The 25,227-nt window shown below is 37.9% G+C and overlaps 1 protein-coding gene across 1 annotated transcript; it reads left to right on the top strand.

Moving 5' to 3' along the window:
• The first annotated feature begins 914 nt into the window (after positions 1–914).
• LOC137646301 (trichohyalin-like) lies at positions 915–8,447 on the top strand. Its single transcript, XM_068379412.1, has 12 exons — positions 915–2,480; positions 2,631–3,014; positions 3,165–3,548; positions 3,699–4,082; positions 4,233–4,616; positions 4,767–5,150; positions 5,301–5,684; positions 5,835–6,218; positions 6,369–6,752; positions 6,903–7,286; positions 7,437–7,820; positions 7,971–8,447. The coding sequence occupies exons 1-12, from the start codon at positions 915–917 to the stop codon at positions 8,445–8,447; spliced, it is 5,883 nt and encodes a 1,960-aa protein (XP_068235513.1).
• The last annotated feature ends 16,780 nt before the right edge of the window (positions 8,448–25,227 follow it).

Genomic DNA, 25,227 nt, shown 5'->3' on the forward strand with positions numbered 1-25,227 from the left:
CTATTCGGCAATGAAATTTCATTACTCTCTCTCTCTCTCTCTCTCTCTCTCTCTCTCTCTATCTCTCTCTCTCTCACTCTCCTCTCTCTCTCTCTCTCTCTCTCTCTCTCTCTCTCTCTCTCTCTCTCTCTCTCATTTGAATAGGAAAGAATTCCCACTAATGGAGTCAAAATGAAAGAAGAATATAGGAATGGAAATCTTGGAAGAGAACAAATCGTTTCGGCGTAAAATTCCTCCTGTTTTCCGCCTTCGAAGATTTCTATCAACCAGACATTTGAGATTGCCTCTCTCTCTCTCTCTCTCTCTCTCTCTCTCTCTCTCTCTCTCTCTCTCTCTCTCTCTCTCCGGTCATTAGAATAGGAAAGAATTCTCACAAATGTAGTCAAAATGAACGAAGAATAAAGGAATCGGAATCTCGGAAGAGAACAAAATCATCTTCAGCCTAAGCTTTTCATCCTTTGAAGACACTGAATATTTCGAACGACCAGAGAAATTTTGGATTCCTTATTCTTCGAATATATCCATAATTGTTAACAAGAATGCAAAGAAAAATTATAAGGAACAAGAACATTACATTCTCGGAGTGAACGCAGACGAAAGACGAAAGAAGGAGACTTCCAGAATGGGCTCCAGAGGGTTAGATTTTCCTCAGAGGCTGAAGCGAAAACTTTCATCAATCTTTCCTTTTGTTATCGTCGTTCTTTTTTTAATTACTTTCTGCATTTTTCATCTTGCGGATATTCTCTCTCTCTCTCTCTCTCTCTCTCTCTCTCTCTCTCTCTCTCTCTCTCTCTCTCTTCTAACCTGAAGACATATTGACTCAGTCTGAAGCCAAAAAAGTATTTGCTGGACCTCGATTCGCTGTTTTTCTATATTTAATGCTAGTTGGGGTGCCAAGATCGTTAATATTAACTATGGCTATAAGATCTAATAGTTTTGTAAATAATTTGTTATTGTTGGCTGCTACAAAGGAATCGGGCAGCTTTATGTGTTATGATAAATCTACTGAAGAGAAGTCAGTAGAAGGACTATTGAAAATGAAACATCTCGGGAAAAGGACGATCGACAAATCGATCGAGCCCGTAGAAATCTGCCCTAAGACAAAGCTTAGGATTTATTCACTCGGGGACTTGTTGCCCTTCGTAGGCAGGGTAATAAAACGGGGTGAATTCGGAGATGTCTATGAACTTGTAGGCAAATATTCGGATTTCTGCCTCAAAGAGAATAGGATATGCCTAGACGTCGAGGTTGAGAATCTCCTTCGATTCCAGCATCTTGCGGTTCCAAAAGTCATGGGACTCGTGAAGGAATGGGAGGTGATCATCGTGTCACGTCAACAAATGACCCTGTGGGACTGGGCAAGGATCGTGCGACCGACCAAGGAGCAGGTACTTCGTGTATTGATAGCACTGGTTGGAATTTTGCAGGATTTCCACGCCGAAGGTTACTGCTACAATTACGTCCACCCGGAAAACGTTATGATCGATTTAGCTACCGGAGGACAAGCTCCAAAGGTAAGTGTGATGGACTTTGACTTCATGAGGGAGATCGGTGCCAACCCTTTCCAAAGACCCATAGTTCAGGCCAGCCAGAGTTCGGGTACGAACACCAAATACTGTAAGTGTTTCGCGTCTAAGATCCTTGCGGGGGAGGGAGGCACCCCACAGACAGATGCCCTAAGCATGGCTCTCACCATGGGGTTTTTAGTTTCTAATGGGGTGCTTACGGTGAGATCCCCCTTCAAGAAACTTCTGGACTGGTTTGCAGGTTGCTATGGAAACGAAAGCGGTTGCTCCATGGACACTCTGCTCGTCGGGTTAAACAAGGAATTAGACAATTGCTCCATCAGCGAAATGGAAGAGTGGGTGGCAGATCAGAAAGAAATATCGTCACTGGAAAATTCCACCTCAAATAGCAATGATGATGAAGAGGAGGGAAGAAAGGATTGCCAGCAAAATGACCGTGTAAAGGAGGTTCCTGCTTACCAACAAAAGCTTGGGGAGATAAATGACCAAATGTCAAATCTAGATGACGACCTTCTTCAGAGGGACCAAGAGCTGGCGTCTTTCAGGCAGAAAGCTGACCAAGACAAACGCAAGAACGATGAACTGAGGACCAAGACACTATCCAGGGAGAGGAAATTTCAGAAAGTCCAGGAAGAAAACGATTCTCTAAGGAAGGAAGTGAGTAGACTAAGGGAGTCTCAACTACAGAGTGAAGAAGATAAGCTCAGCACACAGGGTTTCGAAGATAAACAAAAAGCTGATCTTGAAGGAAAACCTCAGGACGAGAGAAAGCATCTTAGGAGGGAAGCAAAAGAAGTGGCCTTAAGAAGGATTAGAAAAATTGCACAGGATGAAATCTCCCACGAAAAACTAGACAAAGTGTATGTTCCTGTTGAAGTGAGGCAAGAGGCTGTGAAAGAGGAGAAAACAGCAAAGAAACACAAGGTTAACTTGGAGGAAATAGAAGAAGGCCTCGTGAAGAGGCGTATCGAATATTTTGAAAATATACGAAAAAACATCAAGGAAGAAGGCCAACTTCGTGGAAAATCTCAAGACTTTAGAGAAAATCTTAATAGGAATGCCAAGAACATGTCTTTGGCAAGGATAACACAAATAATACAAAAGGAATTATCAGAACAAAATGAAAACGTCTGGAAAAGTGACAACATTGAATTGGAACTTAAAGAATACCAGGAAGCAAATAGCCTAAGAACAGATGGAGATTCTGCTACTAAAGGTGATGATTATGCAGAAATTAGGAGGCTAGATGTAATGGGAGCGAAACAAAAAGGTGATCTTGAAGGAAAACCTCAGGACGAGAGAAAGCATCTTAGGAGGGAAGCAAAAGAAGTGGCCTTAAGAAGGATTAGAAAAATTGCACAGGATGAAATCTCCCACGAAAAACTAGACAAAGTGTATATTCCTGTTGAAGTAAAGCAAGAGGCTGTGAAAGAGGAGAAAACAGCAAAGAAACACAAGGTTAACTTGGAGGAAATAGAAGAAGGCCTCGTGAAGAGGCGTATCGAATATTTTGAAAATATACGAAAAAACATCAAGGAAGAAGGCCAACTTCGTGGAAAATCTCAAGACTTTAGAGAAAATCTTAATAGGAATGCCAAGAACATGTCTTTGGCAAGGATAACACAAATAATACAAAAGGAATTATCAGAACAAAATGAAAACGTCTGGAAAAGTGACAACATTGAATTGGAACTTAAAGAATACCAGGAAGCAAATAGCCTAAGAACAGATGGAGATTCTGCTACTAAAGGTGATGATTATGCAGAAATTAGGAGGCTAGATGTAATGGGAGCGAAACAAAAAGGTGATCTTGAAGGAAAACCTCAGGACGAGAGAAAGCATCTTAGGAGGGAAGCAAAAGAAGTGGCCTTAAGAAGGATTAGAAAAATTGCACAGGATGAAATCTCCCACGAAAAACTAGACAAAGTGTATATTCCTGTTGAAGTAAAGCAAGAGGCTGTGAAAGAGGAGAAAACAGCAAAGAAACACAAGGTTAACTTGGAGGAAATAGAAGAAGGCCTCGTGAAGAGGCGTATCGAATATTTTGAAAATATACGAAAAAACATCAAGGAAGAAGGCCAACTTCGTGGAAAATCTCAAGACTTTAGAGAAAATCTTAATAGGAATGCCAAGAACATGTCTTTGGCAAGGATAACACAAATAATACAAAAGGAATTATCAGAACAAAATGAAAACGTCTGGAAAAGTGACAACATTGAATTGGAACTTAAAGAATACCAGGAAGCAAATAGCCTAAGAACAGATGGAGATTCTGCTACTAAAGGTGATGATTATGCAGAAATTAGGAGGCTAGATGTAATGGGAGCGAAACAAAAAGGTGATCTTGAAGGAAAACCTCAGGACGAGAGAAAGCATCTTAGGAGGGAAGCAAAAGAAGTGGCCTTAAGAAGGATTAGAAAAATTGCACAGGATGAAATCTCCCACGAAAAACTAGACAAAGTGTATATTCCTGTTGAAGTAAAGCAAGAGGCTGTGAAAGAGGAGAAAACAGCAAAGAAACACAAGGTTAACTTGGAGGAAATAGAAGAAGGCCTCGTGAAGAGGCGTATCGAATATTTTGAAAATATACGAAAAAACATCAAGGAAGAAGGCCAACTTCGTGGAAAATCTCAAGACTTTAGAGAAAATCTTAATAGGAATGCCAAGAACATGTCTTTGGCAAGGATAACACAAATAATACAAAAGGAATTATCAGAACAAAATGAAAACGTCTGGAAAAGTGACAACATTGAATTGGAACTTAAAGAATACCAGGAAGCAAATAGCCTAAGAACAGATGGAGATTCTGCTACTAAAGGTGATGATTATGCAGAAATTAGGAGGCTAAATGTAATGGGAGCGAAACAAAAAGGTGATCTTGAAGGAAAACCTCAGGACGAGAGAAAGCATCTTAGGAGGGAAGCAAAAGAAGTGGCCTTAAGAAGGATTAGAAAAATTGCACAGGATGAAATCTCCCACGAAAAACTAGACAAAGTGTATATTCCTGTTGAAGTAAGGCAAGAGGCTGTGAAAGAGGAGAAAACAGCAAAGAAACACAAGGTTAACTTGGAGGAAATAGAAGAAGGCCTCGTGAAGAGGCGTATCGAATATTTTGAAAATATACGAAAAAACATCAAGGAAGAAGGCCAACTTCGTGGAAAATCTCAAGACTTTAGAGAAAATCTTAATAGGAATGCCAAGAACATGTCTTTGGCAAGGATAACACAAATAATACAAAAGGAATTATCAGAACAAAATGAAAACGTCTGGAAAAGTGACAACATTGAATTGGAACTTAAAGAATACCAGGAAGCAAATAGCCTAAGAACAGATGGAGATTCTGCTACTAAAGGTGATGATTATGCAGAAATTAGGAGGCTAAATGTAATGGGAGCGAAACAAAAAGGTGATCTTGAAGGAAAACCTCAGGGCGAGAGAAAGCATCTTAGGAGGGAAGCAAAAGAAGTGGCCTTAAGAAGGATTAGAAAAATTGCACAGGATGAAATCTCCCACGAAAAACTAGACAAAGTGTATGTTCCTGTTGAAGTAAGGCAAGAGGCTGTGAAAGAGGAGAAAACAGCAAAGAAACACAAGGTTAACTTGGAGGAAATAGAAGAAGGCCTCGTGAAGAGGCGTATCGAATATTTTGAAAATATACGAAAAAACATCAAGGAAGAAGGCCAACTTCGTGGAAAATCTCAAGACTTTAGAGAAAATCTTAATAGGAATGCCAAGAACATGTCTTTGGCAAGGATAACACAAATAATACAAAAGGAATTATCAGAACAAAATGAAAACGTCTGGAAAAGTGACAACATTGAATTGGAACTTAAAGAATACCAGGAAGCAAATAGCCTAAGAACAGATGGAGATTCTGCTACTAAAGGTGATGATTATGCAGAAATTAGGAGGCTAAATGTAATGGGAGCGAAACAAAAAGGTGATCTTGAAGGAAAACCTCAGGACGAGAGAAAGCATCTTAGGAGGGAAGCAAAAGAAGTGGCCTTAAGAAGGATTAGAAAAATTGCACAGGATGAAATCTCCCACGAAAAACTAGACAAAGTGTATATTCCTGTTGAAGTAAGGCAAGAGGCTGTGAAAGAGGAGAAAACAGCAAAGAAACACAAGGTTAACTTGGAGGAAATAGAAGAAGGCCTCGTGAAGAGGCGTATCGAATATTTTGAAAATATACGAAAAAACATCAAGGAAGAAGGCCAACTTCGTGGAAAATCTCAAGACTTTAGAGAAAATCTTAATAGGAATGCCAAGAACATGTCTTTGGCAAGGATAACACAAATAATACAAAAGGAATTATCAGAACAAAATGAAAACGTCTGGAAAAGTGACAACATTGAATTGGAACTTAAAGAATACCAGGAAGCAAATAGCCTAAGAACAGATGGAGATTCTGCTACTAAAGGTGATGATTATGCAGAAATTAGGAGGCTAAATGTAATGGGAGCGAAACAAAAAGGTGATCTTGAAGGAAAACCTCAGGGCGAGAGAAAGCATCTTAGGAGGGAAGCAAAAGAAGTGGCCTTAAGAAGGATTAGAAAAATTGCACAGGATGAAATCTCCCACGAAAAACTAGACAAAGTGTATGTTCCTGTTGAAGTAAGGCAAGAGGCTGTGAAAGAGGAGAAAACAGCAAAGAAACACAAGGTTAACTTGGAGGAAATAGAAGAAGGCCTCGTGAAGAGGCGTATCGAATATTTTGAAAATATACGAAAAAACATCAAGGAAGAAGGCCAACTTCGTGGAAAATCTCAAGACTTTAGAGAAAATCTTAATAGGAATGCCAAGAACATGTCTTTGGCAAGGATAACACAAATAATACAAAAGGAATTATCAGAACAAAATGAAAACGTCTGGAAAAGTGACAACATTGAATTGGAACTTAAAGAATACCAGGAAGCAAATAGCCTAAGAACAGATGGAGATTCTGCTACTAAAGGTGATGATTATGCAGAAATTAGGAGGCTAAATGTAATGGGAGCGAAACAAAAAGGTGATCTTGAAGGAAAACCTCAGGACGAGAGAAAGCATCTTAGGAGGGAAGCAAAAGAAGTGGCCTTAAGAAGGATTAGAAAAATTGCACAGGATGAAATCTCCCACGAAAAACTAGACAAAGTGTATATTCCTGTTGAAGTAAGGCAAGAGGCTGTGAAAGAGGAGAAAACAGCAAAGAAACACAAGGTTAACTTGGAGGAAATAGAAGAAGGCCTCGTGAAGAGGCGTATCGAATATTTTGAAAATATACGAAAAAACATCAAGGAAGAAGGCCAACTTCGTGGAAAATCTCAAGACTTTAGAGAAAATCTTAATAGGAATGCCAAGAACATGTCTTTGGCAAGGATAACACAAATAATACAAAAGGAATTATCAGAACAAAATGAAAACGTCTGGAAAAGTGACAACATTGAATTGGAACTTAAAGAATACCAGGAAGCAAATAGCCTAAGAACAGATGGAGATTCTGCTACTAAAGGTGATGATTATGCAGAAATTAGGAGGCTAAATGTAATGGGAGCGAAACAAAAAGGTGATCTTGAAGGAAAACCTCAGGGCGAGAGAAAGCATCTTAGGAGGGAAGCAAAAGAAGTGGCCTTAAGAAGGATTAGAAAAATTGCACAGGATGAAATCTCCCACGAAAAACTAGACAAAGTGTATATTCCTGTTGAAGTAAGGCAAGAGGCTGTGAAAGAGGAGAAAACAGCAAAGAAACACAAGGTTAACTTGGAGGAAATAGAAGAAGGCCTCGTGAAGAGGCGTATCGAATATTTTGAAAATATACGAAAAAACATCAAGGAAGAAGGCCAACTTCGTGGAAAATCTCAAGACTTTAGAGAAAATCTTAATAGGAATGCCAAGAACATGTCTTTGGCAAGGATAACACAAATAATACAAAAGGAATTATCAGAACAAAATGAAAACGTCTGGAAAAGTGACAACATTGAATTGGAACTTAAAGAATACCAGGAAGCAAATAGCCTAAGAACAGATGGAGATTCTGCTACTAAAGGTGATGATTATGCAGAAATTAGGAGGCTAGATGTAATGGGAGCGAAACAAAAAGGTGATCTTGAAGGAAAACCTCAGGACGAGAGAAAGCATCTTAGGAGGGAAGCAAAAGAAGTGGCCTTAAGAAGGATTAGAAAAATTGCACAGGATGAAATCTCCCACGAAAAACTAGACAAAGTGTATATTCCTGTTGAAGTAAGGCAAGAGGCTTTGAAAGAGGATAAAACAGCAAAGAAACACAAGGTTAACTTGGAGGAAATAGAAGAAGGCCTCGTGAAGAGGCGTATCGAATATTTTGAAAATATACGAAAAAACATCAAGGAAGAAGGCCAACTTCGTGGAAAATCTCAAGACTTTAGAGAAAATCTTAATAGGAATGCCAAGAACATGTCTTTGGCAAGGATAACACAAATAATACAAAAGGAATTATCAGAACAAAATGAAAACGTCTGGAAAAGTGACAACATTGAATTGGAACTTAAAGAATACCAGGAAGCAAATAGCCTAAGAACAGATGGAGATTCTGCTACTAAAGGTGATGACTATGCAGAAACCAGGGTGGTAAATGCAATGGGAGCGAAAGGAAAAGGTGATCTTGAAGGAAAACCTCAGGACGAGAAAAAGCATCTTAGGAGGGAAATTGATGATATAGTGGAACTTCAAAAGAGAGAACTTTTAAGGAGAGAGGAAGAGAGCAAAAGACTTGATAAAGAGCTAATAGAGGAAAGAAGAATAAGAAAAAAGAGAGAAAGTGAAGTGCATAGGCTGAAGAAGGAAATAAAAAGTCTAAAGCAGAGACTTTTGGCAAAGACTGGACAGATTGGTGATACTCATAAGGTAGTTATGGAATTGGCGGATTTGATGAATCAGTTGAAAGAGGAAGTCAATAGCGACGACTAAGAAGTGAATGGAAAAACTTGGAAAAAAAAGAAAATATTAAAAAAAAAATTTTAAAACAAAAATCCAAAAAAAATATAGATACTAAAAAAATCCCCAAAAAATATATAAACAAAAAACATAAAAAAAAGATAAAAAATTCCAAGAGAAGAAGAAGAAGAAGAAGAAGAAGAAGAAGATGGCAGCAGGGAAAAAACAGGATGGCAGCTGTTCCCAATCTATTCTAGATACCTAAAGGATATTCTGCAAGATGGACTCAGCAGATGGAAGAAGTCTGACTTATTCTAGTATGCTTTGTTCCTTGAAAAGATTCACCTGTACTGTTTCTTTATCAGGTGAACAAATGTAGAACAAACAAGTCTAACTTCTTTTTTTATGCTGTGCTCTATGAACAAGATTCCCTGAAGGTACAGAGAAGAAGAAGAAGAAGAAGAAGAAGAAGAAGAAGAAGAAGAAGAAGATGGCAGCAGGGAAAAACAGGATGGCGGCTGTTCCCGATCTATTCTAGATACCTATAGGATATTCTACAAGATGGACTCAGCAGATGGAAGAAGTCTGACTTGTTCTAGTATGCTTTGTTCCTTGATAAAGATTCACTTGTACTGTTTCTTTATCAGGTGAACAAATGTAGAACAAACAAGTCTGACTTCTTTTATTATGCTCTGCTCTATGAACAAGATTCCCTGAAGGTACATAGAAGAAGAAGAAGAAGAAGAAGAAGAGGAAGAAGATGGCAGCAGGGAAAAAACAGAATGGCGGCTGTTCCCAATCTATTCTAGATACCTAAAGGATATTCTGCAAGATGGACTCAGCAGATGGAAGAAGTCTGACTTATTCTTGTATGCTTTGTTCCTTGATAAAGATTCACCTGTACTGTTTCTTTATCAGGTGAACAAATGTAGAACAAACAAGTCTGACTTCTTTTTTTATGCTGTGCTCTATAAACAAGATTCCCTGAAGGTACAAAGAAGAAGAAGAAGAAGAAGAAGAAAAAGAAGAAGAAGATGGCAGCAGGGAAAAAAAAGGATGGTGGCTGTTCCCAATGTATTCTAGATACCTAAAGGATATTCTGCAAGATTGACTCAGCAGATGGAAGAAGTCTGACTTGTTCTAGTATGCTTTGTTCCTTGATAAAGATTCACTTGTACTGTTTGTTTATCTGGTGAACAAATGTAGAACAAACAAGTGTGACTTCTTTTTTTATGCTGTGCTCTATGAACAAGATTCCCTGAAGGTACATAGAAGAAGAAGAAGAAGAAGAAGAAGAAGAAGAAGAAGAAGAAGAAGAAAAAGAAGAAGAAGCAGCAGGGAAAAAACAGGATGGCGGCTGTTCCCAATGTATTCTAGATACCTAAGGGATATTCTGCAAGATGGACTCAGCAGATGGAAGAAGTCTGACTTATTCTAGTATGCTTTGTTCCTTGATAAAGATTCACCTGTACTGTTTCTTTATCAGGTGAACAAATGTAGAACAAACAAGTCTGACTTCTTTTTTTATGCTGTGCTCTATGAACAAGATTCCCTGAAGGTACAGAGAAGAAGAAGAAGAAGAAGAAGAAGAAGAAGAAGAAGAAGAAGAAGATGGCAGCAGGGAAAAAACAGGATGGCGGCTGTTCCCGATCTATTCTAGATACCTATAGGATATTCTACAAGATGGACTCAGCAGATGGAAGAAGTCTGACTTGTTCTAGTATGCTTTGTTCCTTGATAAAGATTCACTTGTACTGTTTCTTTATCAGGTGAACAAATGTAGAACAAACAAGTCTGACTTCTTTTATTATGCTGTGCTCTATGAACAAGATTCCCTGAAGGTACATAGAAGAAGAAGAAGAAGAAGAAGAGGAAGAAGATGGCAGCAGGGAAAAAACAAAATGGCGGCTGTTCCCAATCTATTCTAGATACCTAAAGGATATTCTGCAAGATGGACTCAGCAAATAGAAGAAGTGTGACTTGTTCTAGTATGCTTTGTTCCTTGATAAAGATTCACTTGTACTGTTTCTTTATCAGGTGAACAAATGTAGAACAAACAAGTCTGACTTCTTTTATTATGCTGTGCTCTATGAACAATATTCCCTGAAGGTACATAGAAAAAGAAGAAGAAGAAGAAGAAGAAAAAGAAGAAGAAGCAGCAAGGAAAAAACAGGCTGGCGGCTGTTCCCAATCTATTCTAGATACCTAAAGGATATTCTGCAAGATGGACTCAGCAGATGGAAGAAGTCTGACTTATTCTTGTATGCTTTGTTCCTTGATAAAAATTCACCTGTACTGTTTCTTTATCAGGTGAACAAATGTAGAACAAACAAGTCTGACTTCTTTTTTTATGTTGTGCTCTATAAACAAGATTCCCTGAAGGTACATAGAAGAAGAAGAAGAAGAAGAAGAAGAAGAAGAAGATGGCAGCAGGGAAAAAAAAGGATGGCGGCTGTTCCCAATCTATTCTAGATACCTAAAGGATATTCTGCAAGATGGACTCAGCAGATGGAAGAAGTCTGACTTGTTATGGTATGCTTTGTTCCTTGATAAAGATTCACTTGTACTGTTTCTTTATCAGGTGAACAAATGTAGAACAAACAAGTCTGACTTCTTTTATTATGCTGTGCTCTATGAACCAGATTCCTTGAAGGTACATAGAAGAAGAAGAAGAAGAAGAAGAAGAAGAAGAAGAAGAAGAAGAAGACGATGGCAGCAGGGAAAAAACAGGATGGCGGCTGTTCCCGATCTATTCTAGATACCTATAGGATATTCTACAAGATGGACTCAGCAGATGGAAGAAGTCTGACTTGTTCTAGTATGCTTTGTTCCTTGATAAAGATTCACTTGTACTGTTTATTCATCAGGTGAACAAATGTAGAACAAACAAGTCTGACTTCTTTTATTATGCTCTGCTCTATGAACAAGATTCCCTGAAGGTACATAGAAGAAGAAGAAGAAGAAGAAGAAGAAGAGGAAGAAGATGGCAGCAGGGAAAAAACAGAATGGCGGCTGTTCCCAGTTTATTCTAGATACCCAAAGAATATTCTGCAAGATGGACTTAGCAGATGGAAGAAGTCTGACTTGTTCTAGTATGCTTTGTTCCTTGATAAAGATTCACCTGTACTGTTTCTTTATCAGGTGAACAAATGTAGAACAAACAAGTCTGACTTCTTTTTTATGCTGTGCTCTATGAACAAGATTCCCTAAAGGTACATAGAAGAAGAAGAAGAAGAAGAAGAAGAAGAAGAAGAAGAAGAAGAAGAAGAAGAAGAAGAAGCAGGGAAAAAACAGGATGGCGGCTGTTCCCAATCTATTCTAGATACCTAAAGGATATTCTGCAAGATGGACTCAGCAGATGGAAGACGTCTGACTTATTCTAGTATGCTTTGTTCCTTGATAAAGATTCACCTGTACTGTTTCTTTATCAGGTGAACAAATGTAGAACAAACAAGTCTGACTTCTTTTTTATGCTGTGCTCTATGAACAAGATTCCCTAAAGGTACATAGAAGAAGAAGAAGAAGAAGAAAAAGAAGAAGATGGCAGCAGTGAAAAAAAAGGATGGCAGCTGTCCCCAATCTATTCTAGATACCTAAAGGATGTTCTGCAAGATGGACTCAGCAGATGGAAGAAGTCTTACTTGTTCTAGTATGCTTTGTTCCTTGATAAAGATTCACCTGTACTGTTTCTTTATCAGGTGAACAAATGTAGAGCAAACAAGTCTGACTTCTTTTTTTATGCTGTGCTCTATGAACAAGATTCCCTGAAGGTACAGAGAAGAAGAAGAAGAAGAAGAAGAAGAAGAAGAAGAAGATGGCAGCAGGGAAAAACAGGATGGCGGCTGTTCCCGATCTATTCTAGATACCTATAGGATATTCTACAAGATGGACTCAGCAGATGGAAGAAGTCTGACTTATTCTTGTATGCTTTGTTCCTTGATAAAGATTCACTTGTACTGTTTCTTTATCAGGTGAACAAATGTAGAACAAACAAGTCTGACTTCTTTTTTATGCTGTGCTCTATGAACAAGATTCCCTAAAGGTACATAGAAGAAGAAGAAGAAGAAGAAAAAGAAGAAGATGGCAGCAGTGAAAAAAAAGGATGGCAGCTGTCCCCAATCTATTCTAGATACCTAAAGGATGTTCTGCAAGATGGACTCAGCAGATGGAAGAAGTCTTACTTGTTCTAGTATGCTTTGTTCCTTGATAAAGATTCACCTGTACTGTTTCTTTATCAGGTGAACAAATGTAGAGCAAACAAGTCTGACTTCTTTTTTTATGCTGTGCTCTATGAACAAGATTCCCTGAAGGTACAGAGAAGAAGAAGAAGAAGAAGAAGAAGAAGAAGAAGAAGATGGCAGCAGGGAAAAACAGGATGGCGGCTGTTCCCGATCTATTCTAGATACCTATAGGATATTCTACAAGATGGACTCAGCAGATGGAAGAAGTCTGACTTGTTCTAGTATGCTTTGTTCCTTGATAAAGATTCACTTGTACTGTTTCTTTATCAGGTGAACAAATGTAGAACAAACAAGTCTAACTTCTTTTATTATGCTCTGCTCTATGAACAAGATTCCCTGAAGGTACATAGAAGAAGAAGAAGAAGAAGAAGAGGAAGAGGATGGCAGCAGGGAAAAAACAGAATGGCGGCTGTTCCCAATCTATTCTAGATACCTAAAGGATATTCTGCAAGATGGACTCAGCAGATGGAAGAAGTCTGACTTATTCTTGTATGCTTTGTTCCTTGATAAAGATTCACCTGTACTGTTTCTTTATCAGGTGAACAAATGTAGAACAAACAAGTCTGACTTCTTTTTTTATGCTGTGCTCTATAAACAAGATTCCCTGAAGGTACAAAGAAGAAGAAGAAGAAGAAGAAGAAAAAGAAGAAGAAGATGGCAGCAGGGAAAAAAAAGGATGGCGGCTGTTCCCAATGTATTCTAGATACCTAAAGGATATTCTGCAAGATTGACTCAGCAGATGGAAGAAGTCTGACTTGTTCTAGTATGCTTTGTTCCTTGATAAAGATTCACTTGTACTGTTTGTTTATCTGGTGAACAAATGTAGAACAAACAAGTGTGACTTCTTTTTTTATGCTGTGCTCTATAAACAAGATTCCCTGAAGGTACATAGAAGAAGAAGAAGAAGAAGAAGAAGAAAAAGAAGAAGAAGCAGCAGGGAAAAAACAGGATGGCGGCTGTTCCCAATGTATTCTAGATACCTAAAGGATATTCTGCAAGATGGACTCAGCAGATGGAAGAAGTCTGACTTATTCTAGTATGCTTTGTTCCTTGATAAAGATTCACCTGTACTGTTTCTTTATCAGGTGAACAAATGTAGAACAAACAAGTCTGACTTCTTTTTTATGCTGTGCTCTATGAACAAGATTCCCTAAAGGTACATAGAAGAAGAAGAAGAAGAAGAAGAAGAAGAAGCAGGGAAAAAACAGGATGGCGGCTGTTCCCAATCTATTCTAGATACCTAAAGGATATTCTGCAAGATGGACTCAGCAGATGGAAGACGTCTGACTTATTCTAGTATGCTTTGTTCCTTGATAAAGATTCACCTGTACTGTTTCTTTATCAGGTGAACAAATGTAGAACAAACAAGTCTGACTTCTTTTTTATGCTGTGCTCTATGAACAAGATTCCCTAAAGGTACATAGAAGAAGAAGAAGAAGAAGAAGAAAAAGAAGAAGATGGCAGCAGTGAAAAAAAAGGATGGCAGCTGTCCCCAATCTATTCTAGATACCTAAAGGATGTTCTGCAAGATGGACTCAGCAGATGGAAGAAGTCTTACTTGTTCTAGTATGCTTTGTTCCTTGATAAAGATTCACCTGTACTGTTTCTTTATCAGGTGAACAAATGTAGAGCAAACAAGTCTGACTTCTTTTATTATGCTGTGCTCTATGAATAAGATTCCCTGAAGGTAGATAGAAAAAGATTATATACCAAAGAAAAAATTATTTATAAAAACTAAAATATCCAAAAAGAGAATATGGCAACAGGGAAAAAAAAAGGATGGCGTCTGTTCCTAGTCTATTCTAGATATCTGAAGGATATTCTACAAGATAGACTCAGCAGATGGAAGAAGTCTGACTTGTTCTAGTAAGCTTTGTTCCTTGATAAAGATTCACTTGTACTGTTTCTTTATCGGGTGAACAAATGTAGAACAAACGAGTCTGACTTCTTTTATTATGCTGTGCTCTATGAACAATATTCCCTGAAGGTACATAGAAGAAGAAGAAGAAGAAGAAGAAGAAGAAGAAGAAGAAGAAGGCAGCAAGGAAAAAACAGGATGGCGGCTGTTCCCAATCTATTCTAGATACCTAAAGGATATTCTGCAAGATGGACTCAGCAGATGGAAGAAGTCTGATTTGCTCTAGTATGCTTTGTTCCTTGATAAAAATTCACTTGTACTGTTTCTTTATCAGGTGAACAAATGTAGAACAAACAAGTCTGACTTCTTTTATTATGCTGTGCTCTATGAGCAATATTCCCTGAAGGTACATAGAAGAAGAAGAAGAAGAAGTAGAAGAAGAAGAAGAAGAAGAAGAAGAAGAAGAAGATGCAGCAGAGAAAAAACAGGATGGCGGCTGTTCCCAATCTATTCTAGATAACTAAAGGATATTCTGCAAGATGGACTCAGCAGATGGAAGAAGTCTGACTTATTCTAGTATGCTTTGTTCCTTGATAAAGATTCACTTGTACTGTTTCTTTATCAGGTGAACAAAAGTAGAACAAACAAGTCTGACTTCTTTTTTATGCTGTGCTCTATGAACAAGATTCCCTAAAGGTACATAGAAGAAGAAGAAGAAGAAGAAGAAAAAGAAGAAGATGGCAGCAGTGAAAAAACAGGATGGCGGCTGTTCCCAATCTATTCTAGATAACTAAAGGATATTCTGCAAGATGGACTCAGCAGATGGAAGAAGTCTGATTTGCTCTAGTATGCTTTGTTCCTTGATAAAAATTCACTTGTACTGTTTCTTTATCGGGTGAACAAATGTAGAACAAACGAGTCTGACTTCTTTTATTATGCTGTGCTCTATGAACAATATTCCCTGAAGGTACATAGAAGAAGAAGAAGAAGAAGAAGAAGAAGAAGAAGAAGAAGAAGAAGAAGAAGGCAGCAAGGAAAAAACAGGATGGCGGCTGTTCCCAATCTATTCTAGATACCTAAAGGATGTTCTGCAAGATGGACTCAGCAGATGGAAGAAGTCTTACTTGTTCTAGTATACTTTGTTCCTTGATAAAGATTCACCTGTACTGTTTCTTTATCAGGTGAACAAATGTAGAGCAAACAAGTCTGACTTCTTTTATTATGCTGTGCTCTATGAATAAGATTCCCTGAAGGTAGATAGAAAAAGATTATATACCAAAGAAAAAATTATTTATAAAAACTAAAATATCCAAAAAGAGAATATGGCAGCAGGGAAAAAAAAGGAGGGCGTCTGTTCCTAGTCTATTCTAGATATCTGAAGGATATTCTGCAAGATAGACTCAGCAGATGGAAGAAGTCTGATTTGCTCTAGTATGCTTTGTTCCTTGATAAAGATTCACTTGTACTGTTTCTTTATCAGGTGAACAAATGTAGAACAAACAAGTCTGACTTCTTTTATGATGCTGTGCTCTATGAACAAGATGCCCTGAAGGTACATAGACGAAGAAGAAGAAGAAGAAGAAGAAGAAGAAGAAGAAGAAGAAGAAGAAGATGTCAGCAGGGAAAAAACAGGATGGTGGCTGTTCCCAATCTATTCTAGATACCTAAAGGATATTCTGCAAGAGGGACTCAGCAGATGGAAGAAATCAACTTGTTCTAGTATGCTTTGTTCCTTGATAAAGATTCACTTGTACTGTTTCTTTATCAGGTGAACAAATGTAGAACAAACAAGTCTGACTTCTTTTATTATGCTGTGCTCTATGAACAAGATGCCCTGAAGGTACATAGAAGAAGAAGAAGAAGAAGAAGAAGAAGAAGAAGAAGAAAAAGAAGAAGAAGCAGCAAGGAAAAAACAGGATGGCGGCTGTTCGCAATCTATTCTAGATACCTAAAAGATATTCTGCAAGATGGACTCAGCAGATGGAAGAAATCAACTTGTTCTAGTATGCTTTGTTCCTTGATAAAGATTCACTTGTACTGTTTCTTTATCAGGTGAACAAATGTAGAACAAACAAGTCTGACTTCTTTTATTATGCTGTGCTCTATGAACAAGATTCCCTGAAGCTACATAGAAGAAGAAGAAGAAGAAGAAGAAGAAGAAGATGTCAGCAGGGAAAAAACAGGAAGGCGGCTGTTCCCAATCTATTCTAGATACCTAAAGGATATTCTGCAAGATGGGCTCAGCAGATGGAAGAGGTCTGACTTGTTCTAGTATGCTTTGTTCCTTGATAAAGATTCACTTGTACTGTTTCTTTATCTGGTGAACAAATGCAGAACAAACAAGTCTGACTTCTTTTATCATGCTGTGCTCTATGAACAAGATTCCCTGAAGGTACACAGAAGAAGAAGAAGAAGAAGAAGAAGAAGAAGAAGAAGAAGAAGAAGAAGAAGAAGAAGATGGCAGCAGGTAAAAAACAGAATGGCGGCTGTTCCCAGTCTATTCTAGATACCTAAAGTATATTGTACAAGATGGACTCAGCAGATGGAAGAAGTCTGATTTGCTCTAGTATGCTTTGTTCCTTGATAAAGATTCACTTGTACTGTTTCTTTATCAGGTGAACAAATGTAGAACAAACAAGTCTGACTTCTTTTATGATGCTGTGCTCTATGAACAAGATGCCCTGAAGGTACATAGACGAAGAAGAAGAAGAAGAAGAAGAAGAAGAAGAAGAAGAAGAAGATGTCAGCAGGGAAAAAACAGGATGGTGGCTGTTCCCAATCTATTCTAGATACCTAAAGGATATTCTGCAAGAGGGACTCAGCAGATGGAAGAAGTCTGATTTGCTCTAGTATGCTTTGTTCCTTGATAAAGATTCACTTGTACTGTTTCTTTATCAGGTGAACAAATGTAGAACAAACAAGTCTGACTTCTTTTATTATGCTGTGCTCTATGAACAAGATTCCCTGAAGCTACATAGAAGAAGAAGAAGAAGAAGAAGAAGAAGAAGAAGAAGAAGAAGAAGATGTCAGCAGGGAAAAAACAGGAAGGCGGCTGTTCCCAATCTATTCTAGATACCTAAAGGATATTCTGCAAGATGGACTCAGCAGATGGAAGAGGTCTGACTTGTTCTAGTATGCTTTGTTCCTTGATAAAGATTCACTTGTACTGTTTCTTTATCTGGTGAACAAATGCAGAACAAACAAGTCTGACTTCTTTTATTATGCTGTGCTCTAAGAACAAGATTCCTTGAAGGTATAAAGAAGAAAATAAAGAAGAAGAAGAAGATGGCAGTAGGGAAAAAAAGGATGGCGGCTGTTCCCAATCTATTCTAGATACCTAAAGGATATTCTGCAAGATGGACTCAGCATATGGAAGAAGTCTGGCTTGTTCTAGTATGCTTTGTTCCTTGATAAAGATTCACCTGTACTGTTTCTTTATCAGGTGAACAAATGCAGAACAAACAAGTCTGACTTCTTTTATTATGCTGTGCTCTATGAACAAGATTCCCTGAAGGTACATAGAAGAAAATGAAGAAGAAGAAGAATAAGAAGATGGCAGTAGGGAAAAAACAGGATGGCGGCTGTTCCCAATCTATTCTAGATACCTAAAGGATATTCTGCAAGATGGACTCAGCAGATAGAAGAAGTCTGACTTGTTCTAGTATGCTTTGTTCCTTGATAAAGATTCACCTGTACTGTTTTTTCATCAGGTGAACAAATGCCGAACAAACTAGTCTGAATTCTTTTATTATGCTGTGCTCTATGAACAAGATTCCCTGAAGGTACATAGAAGAAGAAGTAGAAGAAGAAGAAGAAGAAGAAGAAGAAGAAGAAGAAGAAGAAGATGGCAGCAGGGAAAAAACAGGATGGCGGCTGTTCCCAATCTATTCTAGATACCTAAAGGATATTTTGCAAGATGGATTCAGCAGATAGAAGAAGTCTGACTTGTTCTAGTATGCTTTGTTCCTTGATAAAGATTCACTTGTACTGTTTCTTTACCAGGTGAACAAATGTAGAACAAACAAGTCTGACTTCTTTTATTACGCTCTGCTCTATGAACAAGATTCCCTGAAGGTACATAGAAGAAGAATAACAAGAAGAAGAAGAAGAAGAAGAAGAAGAAGATGGCAGCAGGGAAAAAACAGGATGGCGGCTGTTCCCAATCTATTCTAGAAACCTAAAGGATATTCTGCAAGATGGACTCAGCAGATAGAAGAAGTCTGACTTGTTCTAGTATGCTTTGTTCCTTGATAAAGATTCACCTGTACTGTTTCTTTATCAGGTGAACAAATGCCGAACAAACAAGTCTGAATTCTTTTATTATGCTGTGCTCTATGAACAAGATTTCCTGAAGGTACATAGAAGAAAAAGTAGAAGAAGAAGAAGAAGAAGAAGAAGATGGCAGCAGGGAAAAAACAGGATGGCGGTTGTTCCCAGTCTGTTCTAGATACCTGAAGGATATTCTACGAAATGGACTCAGCAGATGGAAGAAGTCTGACTTCTTCTAGTATGCTTTGTTCCTTGATAAAGATTCACTTGTACTGTTTCTTTACCAGGTGAACAAATTTAGAACAAACAAGTGTGACTTCTTTTATTACGCTCTGCTCTATGAACAAGATTCCCTGAAGGTACATAGAAGAAGAAGAACAAGAAGAAGAAGAAAAAGAAGAAGAAGAAGAAGAAGAAGAAGAAGAAGAAGAAGAATATGGCAGCAGGGAAAAAACAGGATGGCGGCTGTTCCCAATCTATTCTAGATACCTAAAGGATATTTTGCAAGATGGATTCAGCAGATAGAAGAAGTCTGACTTGTTCTAGTATGCTTTGTTCCTTGATAAAGATTCACTTGTACTGTTTCTTTACCAGGTGAACAAATGTAGAACAAACAAGTCTGACTTCTTTTATTACGCTGTGCTCTATGAACAAGATTCCCTGAAGGTATATAGAAGAAGAAAAAGAAGAAGAAGAAGAAGAAGAAGAAGAAGAAGAAGAAGAAGAAGAAGAAGAAGAAGAAGAAGAAGAAGAAGAAGATGGCAGCAGGGAAAAAAACAGGATGGCGGCTGTTCCCAATCTATTCTAGATACCTATAGGATATTCTACAAGATGGACTCAGCAGATGGAAGAAGTCTGATTTGTTCTAGTATGCTTTGTTCCTTGATAAAGATTCACTTGTACTGTTTCTTTATCGGGTGAACAAATGCAGAACAAACAAGTCTGACTTCTTTTATTATGCTGTGCTCTAAGAACAAGATTCCCTGAAGGTACAAAGAAGAAAATGAAGAAGAAGAAGAAGATGGCAGTAGGGAAAAAAAGGATGGCGGCTGTTCCCAATCTATTCTAGATACCTAAAGGATATTCTGAAAGATGGACTCAGCATATGGAAGAAGTCTGGCTTGTTCTAGTATGCTTTGTTCCTTGATAAAGATTCACCTGTACTGTTTCTTTATCAGGTGAACAAATGCAGAACAAACAAGTCTGACTTCTTTTATTATGCTGTGCTCTATGAACAAGATTCCCTGAAGGTACATAGAAGAAAATGAAGAAGAAGAAGAATAAGAAGATGGCAGTAGGGAAAAAACAGGATGGCGGCTGTTCCCAATCTATTCTAGATACCTAAAGGATATTCTGCAAGATGGACTCAGCAGATAGAAAAAGTCTGACTTGTTCTAGTATGCTTTGTTCCTTGATAAAGATTCACCTGTACTGTTTCTTTATCAGGTGAACAAATGCCGAACAAACAAGTCTGAATTCTTTTATTATGCTGTGCTCTATGAACAAGATTCCCTGAAGGTACATAGAAGAAGAAGTAGAAGAAGAAGAAGAAGAAGAAGAAGAAGAAGAAGATGGCAGCAGGGAAAAAACAGGATGGCGGTTGTTCCCAGTCTGTTCTAGATACCTGAAGGATATTCTACGAAATGGACTCAGAAGATGGAAGAAGTCTGACTTCTTCTAGTATGCTTTGTTCCTTGATAAAGATTCACTTGTACTGTTTCTTTACCATGTGAACAAATTTAGAACAAACAAGTGTGACTTCTTTTATTACGCTGTGCTCTATAAACAAGATTCCCTGAAGGTACATAGAAGAAGAAGAACAAGAAGAAGAAGAAGAAGAAGAAGAAGAAGAATATGGCAGCAGGGAAAAAACAGGATGGCGGCTGTTCCCAATCTATTCTAGATACCTAAAGGATATTTTGCAAGATGGATTCAGCAGATAGAAGAAGTCTGACTTGTTCTAGTATGCTTTGTTCCTTGATAAAGATTCACTTGTACTGTTTCTTTACCAGGTGAACAAATGTAGAACAAACAAGTGTGACTTCTTTTATTACGCTGTGCTCTATGAACAAGATTCCCTGAAGGTACATAGAAGAAGAAGAAGAAGAAGAAGAAGAAGAAGAAGAAGAAGAAGAAGAAGAAGAAGAAGAAGATGGCAGCAGGGAAAAAACAGGATGGCGGCTGTTCCCAATCTATTCTAGATACCTAAAGGATATTCTGCAAGATGGACTCAGCAGATGGAAGAAGTCTGACTTGTTCTAGTATGCTTTGTTCCTTGATAAAGATTCACTTGTACTGTTTCTTTATCGGGTGAACAAATGTAGAACAAACAAGTCTGACTTCTTTTATTATGCAGTGCTCTATGAACAAGATTACCTTAAGGTACATAGAAGAAGAAGAAGAAGAAGAAGAAGAAAAAGAAGATGGCAGCAGGAAAAAAAAAGGATGGCGGCTGTTCCCAATCTATTCTAGATACCTATAGGATATTCTGCAAGATGGACTCAGCAGATGGAAGAAGGCTGACTTGTTCTAGTATGCTTTGTTCCTTGATAGAATTCACTTGTACTGTTTCTTTATCAGGTGAACAAATGTAGAACAAACAAGTCTGACTTCTTTTATTAAGCTGTGCTCTATGAACAAGATTCCCTGAAGGTATATAGAAGAAGAAGAAGAAGAAGAAAAAGATGGCAGCAGGGAAAACACAGGATGGCGGCTGTTCTCAATCTATTCTAGATACCTAAAGGATATTTTGCAAGATGGACTCAGCAGATGGAAGAAGTCTGACTTGTTCTAGTATGATTTGTCCCTTGATAAAGATTCACCTGTACTGTTTCTTTATCAGGTGAACAAATGCAGAACAAAAAAGTCTGACTTCGACTATTATGCTGTGCTCTATGAAAAAGATTCCCTGAATGTACATAGAAGAAGAAGAAGAAGAAGAAGAAAAAGAAGAAGAAGATGGCAGCAGGGAAAAAACAGGATGGCAGCTGTTCCCAATCTATTCTAGATACCTAAAGGATATTCTACAAGATGGACTCAGCAGATGGAAGAATTCTGACTTGCTTTAGTATGCTTTGTTCCTTGATAAAGATTCACTTGTACTGTTTCTTTATCAGGTGAACAAATGTAGAACAAACAAGTCTGACTTCTTTTATGATGCTGTGCTCTATGAACAAGATTACCTTAAGGTACATAGAAGAAGAAGAAGAAGATGGACTCAACAGATGGAAGAAATCTGACTTGTTCTAGTATGCTTTGTCCCTTGATAAAGATTCACCTGTACTGTTTCTTTATCAGGTGAACAAATGCAGAACAAAAAAGTCTGACTTCGACTATTATGCTGTGCTCTATGAAATAGATTCCCTGAAGGTACATAGAAGAAGAAGAAGAAAAAAAAAGAAGAAGAAGATGGCAGCAGGGAAAAAACAGGATGGCGGCTGTTCCCAATCTATTCTAGATACCTAAAGGATATTCTACAAGATGGACTCAGCAGATGGAAGAATTCTGACTTGCTTTAGTATGCTTTGTTCCTTGATAAAGATTCACCTGTACTGTTTCTTTATCAGGTGAACAAATGTACAGTAGAATAAACAAGTCTAACTTCTTTTATGATGCTGTGCTCTATGAACAAGATTACCTTAAGGTACATAGAAGAAGAAGAAAAAGACGATGGCAGCAGGGAAAAAACAGGATGGCAGCTGTTCCCAATCTATTCTAGATACCTAAAGGATATTCTACAAGATGGACTCAGCAGATGGAAGAAGTGTGACTTGTTCTAGTATGCTTTGTTCCTTGATAAGGATTCACTTGTACTGTTTCTTTATCAGTTGAACAAATGTAGAAAAAACAAGTCTGACTTCTTTTATTATGCTGTGCTCTATGAACAAGATTCCCTGAAGGTATATAGAAGAAGAAAAAGAAGGAGAAGAAGAAGAAGAAGAAGAAGAAGAAGAAGAAGAAGAAGAAGAAGATGGCAGCAGGGAAAAAACAGGATGGTGGCTGTTCCCAATCTATTCTAGATACCTAAAGGATAATCTTCAAGATGGACTCAACAGATGGAAGAAGTCTGACTTGTTCTAGTATGCTTTGTTCCTTGATAAAGATTCACTTGTACTGTTTCTTTATCAGGTGAACAAATGTAGAACAAACAAGTCTGACTTCTTTTATGATGCTGTGCTCTATGAACAAGATTACCTTAAGGTACATAGAAGAAGAAGAAGAAGATGGACTCAACAGATGGAAGAAATCTGACTTGTTCTAGTATGCTTTGTCCCTTGATAAAGATTAACCTGTACTGTTTCTTTATCAGGTGAACAAATGCAGAATAAAAAAGTCTGACTTCGACTATTATGCTGTGCTCTATGAACAAGATTCCCTGAAGGTACAAAGAAAAAGAAGAAGAAGAAAAAAAAAAGAAGAAGAAGATGGCAGCAGGGAAAAACAGGATGGCGGCTGTTCCCAATCTATTCTAGATACCTAAAGGATATTCTACAAGATGGACTCAGCAGATGGAAGAATTCTGACTTGCTTTAGTATGCTTTGTTCCTTGATAAAGATTCACTTGTACTGTTTCTTTATCAGGTGAACAAATGTACAGTAGAACAAACAAGTCTGACTTCTTTTATGATGCTGTGCTCTATGAACAAGATTACCTTAAGGTACATAGAAGAAGAAGAAAAAGACGATGGCACCAGGGAAAAAACAGGATGGCAGCTGTTCCCAATCTATTCTAGATACCTAAAGGATATTCTACAAGATGGACTCAGCAGATGGAAGAAGTCTGACTTGTTCTAGTATGCTTTGTTCCTTGATAAAGATTCACTTGTACTGTTTCTTTATCAGTTGAACAAATGTAGAACAAACAAGTCTGACTTCTTTTATTATGCTGTGCTCTATGAACAAGATTCCCTGAAGGTATATAGAAGAAGAAAATGAAGAAGAAGAAGAAGAAGAAGAAGAAGAAGAAGAAGAAGAAGAAGAAGAAGAAGAAGAAGAAGAAGAAGATGGCAGCAGGGAAAAAACAGGATGGCGGCTGTTCCCAATCTATTCTAGATACCTAAAGGATAATCTTCAAGATGGACTCAACAGATGGAAGAAGTCTGACTTGTTCTAGTATGCTTTGTTCCTTGATAAAGATTCACTTGTACTGTTTCTTTATCAGGTGAACAAATGCAGAACAAACAAGTCTGACTTCTTTTATTATGCTGTGATCTATGAACAAGATTACCTTAAGGTACATAGAAGAAGAAGAAGAAGATGGACTCAACAGATGGAAGAAATCCGACTTGTTCTAGTATGCTTTGTCCCTTGATAAAGATTCACCTGTACTGTTTCCTTATCAGGTGAACAAATGCAGAACAAAAAAGTCTGACTTCGACTATTATGCTGTGCTCTATGAACAAGATTCCCTGAAGGTACATAGAAGAAGAAGAAGAAGAAAAAAAGAAGAAGAAGATGGCAGCAGGGAAAAAACAGGATGGCGGCTGTTCCTAATCTATTCTAGATACCTAAAGGGTATTCTACAAGATGGACTCAGCAGATGGAAGAATTCTGACTTGCTTTAGTATGCTTTGTTCCTTGATAAAGATTCACTTGTACTGTTTCTTTATCAGGTGAACAAATGTAGAACAAACAAGTCTGACTTCTTTTATGATGCTGTGCTCTATGAACAAGATTACCTTAAGGTACATAGAAGAAGAAGAAAAAGACGATGGCAGCAGGGAAAAAACAGGATGGCGGCTGTTCCCAAACTATTCTAGATACCTAAAGGATATTCTACAAGATGGACTCAGCAGATGGAAGAAGTCTGACTTGTTCTAGTATGCTTTGTTCCTTGATAAGGATTCACTTGTACTGTTTCTTTATCAGTTGAACAAATGTAGAACAAACAAGTCTGACTTCTTTTATTATGCTGTGCTCTATGAACAAGATTCCCTGAAGGTACATAGAAGAAGAAAAAGAAGGAGAAGAAGAAGAAGAAGAAGAAGAAGAAGAAGAAGATGACAGCAGGGGAAAAAACAGGATGGCGGCTGTTCCCATTCTATTCTAGATACCTAAAAGATAATCTTCAAGATGGAGTCAACAGATGGAAGAATTCTGACTTGTTCTAGTACGCTTTGTTCCTTGATAAAGATTCGCTTGTACTGTTTCTTTATCAGGTGAACAAATGTAGAACAAACAAGTCTGACTTCTTTTATTATGCTGTGCTCTATGAACAAGATTCCCTGAAGCTACATCGAAGAAGAATCAGAATCAGAAGAAGAAGAAGAAGAAGAAGATGGCAGCAGGGAAAAAACAGGATGGCGGCGGTTCCGAATCTATTCTAGATACCTAAAGGATATTCTACAAGATGGACTCAGCAGATGGAAGAAGTCTGACTTGTTCTGGTATGCTTTGTTCCTTGATAAAGATTCACTTGTACTGTTTCTTTATCAGGTGAACAAAT

The sequence above is a fragment of the Palaemon carinicauda genome, chromosome 1 (assembly GCF_036898095.1).
Source record: "Palaemon carinicauda isolate YSFRI2023 chromosome 1, ASM3689809v2, whole genome shotgun sequence".
In the NCBI taxonomy this organism is placed as follows: Eukaryota; Metazoa; Arthropoda; class Malacostraca; order Decapoda; family Palaemonidae; genus Palaemon; species Palaemon carinicauda.